General features: G+C 47.3%; 1 protein-coding gene across 4 annotated transcripts in view; it reads right to left on the reverse strand.

Annotated features, from left to right (window-relative positions):
• Nucleotides 1–2,904, reverse strand: part of LOC100963946 (cyclin-dependent kinase 11B) — a 20,030-nt gene that overhangs the window by 10,581 nt on the left and 6,545 nt on the right. For all 4 annotated transcript variants that reach the window (XM_003793199.3, XM_023515158.1, XM_012807327.2 and 1 more), the window contains one exon: nt 1,245–1,381. In XM_003793199.3, coding sequence (XP_003793247.1) covers nt 1,245–1,381 — 137 coding nt within the window. The remainder of the gene's footprint in view (nt 1–1,244; nt 1,382–2,904) is intronic.

Below are 2,904 nucleotides of genomic sequence, written 5' to 3' on the forward strand. Positions count from 1 at the left end.
AAAAAAAGAAAGAAAGAAAGAAAGAAAAGATTGAAGAAAAGTAAAGAGAACCCAAGGGATCCTGACAGCCATCAACTGGACAAAAACTGTGCACTGTGTGAGTCAAGGAAGAAGAGGAAAGGGGGCAAGAGAATACTTTAGAATTACTGAAACTTCCCAAACTTGATGGAAGACACGAATATAAACAGCCAAGAAGCTCAATGGGTCTAAGACCCACGCTAAGACACAGTACAGTCAAACCATCCAATCATCAAAAGCGACAGAAGTGACTTGTCTCACAGAAGGAACCTCAGCAGATGTCTTATCAAAAGCTCTAGAGGCCAACGATATAGCCAAAGTCATAAAACTAAAAAGATACAAAGAAACAAAAAAACAACCATCTGTCAACCAAAAATCCTAAATCCAGCAAACTGCCCTTTATAACTGAAGGAGAAATTCAAACATTCCCAGATAAACAAAAACTGAGGGAGTTTATGACCACTGGCCTACCCTGCAAGGATGCTATAGGGCCTTGCCATCCAGAGACAGGGAGTAGTTAGGGTTGCCAAGGGTTAAGTGAGGGGGACATAAGGAGTTGTTTAATGGGGATGGTTTTGTAAGAGGGAGAGATAGGTGGTGGCAATTGTTATGCAACATTCTGAATGTATTTCATGGCACTGAATCGTACTCATAAAAATGGTTAAGATGGGTGGCACCTGTAGCTCAGTGGGTAGGGCGCCAGTCACATACACTGAGGCTGGTGGTTTAGAACCTGGCCCAGGGCTGCTAAACAACAATGACAACTGCAACAAAAAGAACAGCCAGGCACGTAGTCCCAGTTACTTGGAGGGCTGAGGCAAGAGAATCACTTACACCCAAGAGTTTGAGGTTGCTGTGAGCTGTAAAGCCACAGCACTCTACCCAGGGCAGGTGACATCTTGAGACTGTCTCAAAAAAAAAAAAAAAAAGAAATTGGAACCAGAAAAAAGCAAAGGACAAAGAAAGCTAGCACAGAACCCAAGAGTTTCTCTTGAGACCTGTACCTGACCACCAGTGGGCAGCAGATACACAGCACACCCGAAACATCTGCGCAGCAACCGGCCAGCACCCACCAGCCACGTCCCTTGGCTCTACCACCCCAGATTCCTGGATTTCCCGGCTTATCAGCTGTCTTGCAGGCACTGTGCCCACACTCAGCACAATGCACTCGCTTGGGCAGTCAGCCTGCACAGCCACTAAGCAACTCCGGCTGGGAGAGGCCCCACCTTCCCTGCGGGCCTCGCGCTCCTTGCGCCGCTCCTCAGCGCGCCGCTCACGCTCCTTCTGCTCTCGCTGCTCCTTCTGCTGCTCTCGCATCTTGCGCTCCCGTTCTCGCTTCCTTTCTAACTGCTCAAGGCGATCTCTGGAAGAAGAATACACCGTTGTTTCCACTCCAAACAGAAAGCTTTCTTCTTTTTTTTTTTTTTTGAGACAGAGCCTCAAGCTATCCCCCTGGGTAGAGTGCTGTGGCATCACGCTCACAGCAACCTCTAACTCCTGGGCTCAGGCGAGTCTCCTGCCTCAGCCTCCCAAGTAGCTGGGACTACAGGCGTCCGCCACAATGCCTGGCCATTTTTTGGTTGCAGCCATCATTGTTGTTTGGCAGGCCCGGGCTGGGGATTCGAACCCACCACCTTAGGTGTATGTGGCTGGCGCCTTAGCCGCTTGAGCCACAGGCGCTGAGCCAAAGCTTTCTTCCTTAAATGTGCTTTTTGCTCAAATTTATAAACCATGTTTAATCCATAAAGGGCTTTGACAGTCCTGCCTTAGGCTCCCAAGTTGCTGGAACCACCATGCCTGGTTAATTTTTAAATTTTTTTTAGAGATGGGGTCTCCTTATGTTACCCAGGTTGGTCTTGAGTTCCTGGCCTTAAGTGATCCTCCAGGCTCAACCTCCCAAAGTGCTAAAATTACAGGTATGAGCCACTGCACCAGGCCCCTTATAAAAAGCGTTTTAAAAATAGAAGATACACATATATATTCTCAGAGCATTGTTCCTAAGTAAGTAAAATAAAGTTCTGGCTAAAGAGATAATCACCTATTAGAAATAAAAAGCCCTACTGGGTTTTTACATATCTATTAAGCAGCTATAGCAAACATCTAAAGAAGTCAGCTGAGGTGACCGAGAATCCACTTTAAAATCAAACTGATGGTGAGATTAATGCACCCAGGGTAGAGCAGAGGGTAGAAAAGCCTGAGGGAAGGTGAGCCCTGAGACCCCAGTGCTGACCCTTCCTCAATGGACAGACCCCAAGCCCACTTCTCACCCATGTGGCCAAGAACGTAATAAAGGAGGGGCAGAGGCAAGCTGCGTCAAGAGAAGGCGAGAGTAATAGGGAGGGCAGGAGACACTAGCGGTCAAAACATGTGTGGCTGGCTGCCACATGAAGTGTCCAAACAGCTAAAATCAATCTGTCAGAATTAATTTTTCATGCTCCTATAAAGCCCCATAAAATCAGCGGTGCCTGTGGCTCAAAGGAGTAGGGGGCCAGCCCCATATGCTGGAGGTGGTGTGTTCAAACCCAGCCCCAGCCAAAAACTGCAAATAAAGAAAGAAAGAAAGAAAAAAAAAGCCACATACAACCCGAAAAATTAAGATATGTTTTCAAAAGGTATCACTACACACAAATTACCAAATGTACAAAATAATGAAAGTAGAGAAACACCTCTAGCCCAGGTAAGGGTACTGCACCAACACAGATCTGCACCTGGTGCTACCATGGGAAGAGGCCAGTGTGGGACTCTGGGGTTTATCTTGTAGACTCCGCTCAGTCCAGAACTGCTCCACAGTTAAAGTGGGCATAGAACTTGAACATAGGCTTGGCGCCTGTGGCTCAAGCGGCTAAGGCACCAGCCACATACACCTAAGGTGGCGGGTTCGAATCC

Source organism: Otolemur garnettii, unplaced genomic scaffold (genome assembly GCF_000181295.1).
Source record: "Otolemur garnettii isolate 467f Iridium unplaced genomic scaffold, OtoGar3 scaffold00067, whole genome shotgun sequence".
NCBI lineage: Eukaryota > Metazoa > Chordata > Mammalia > Primates > Galagidae > Otolemur > Otolemur garnettii.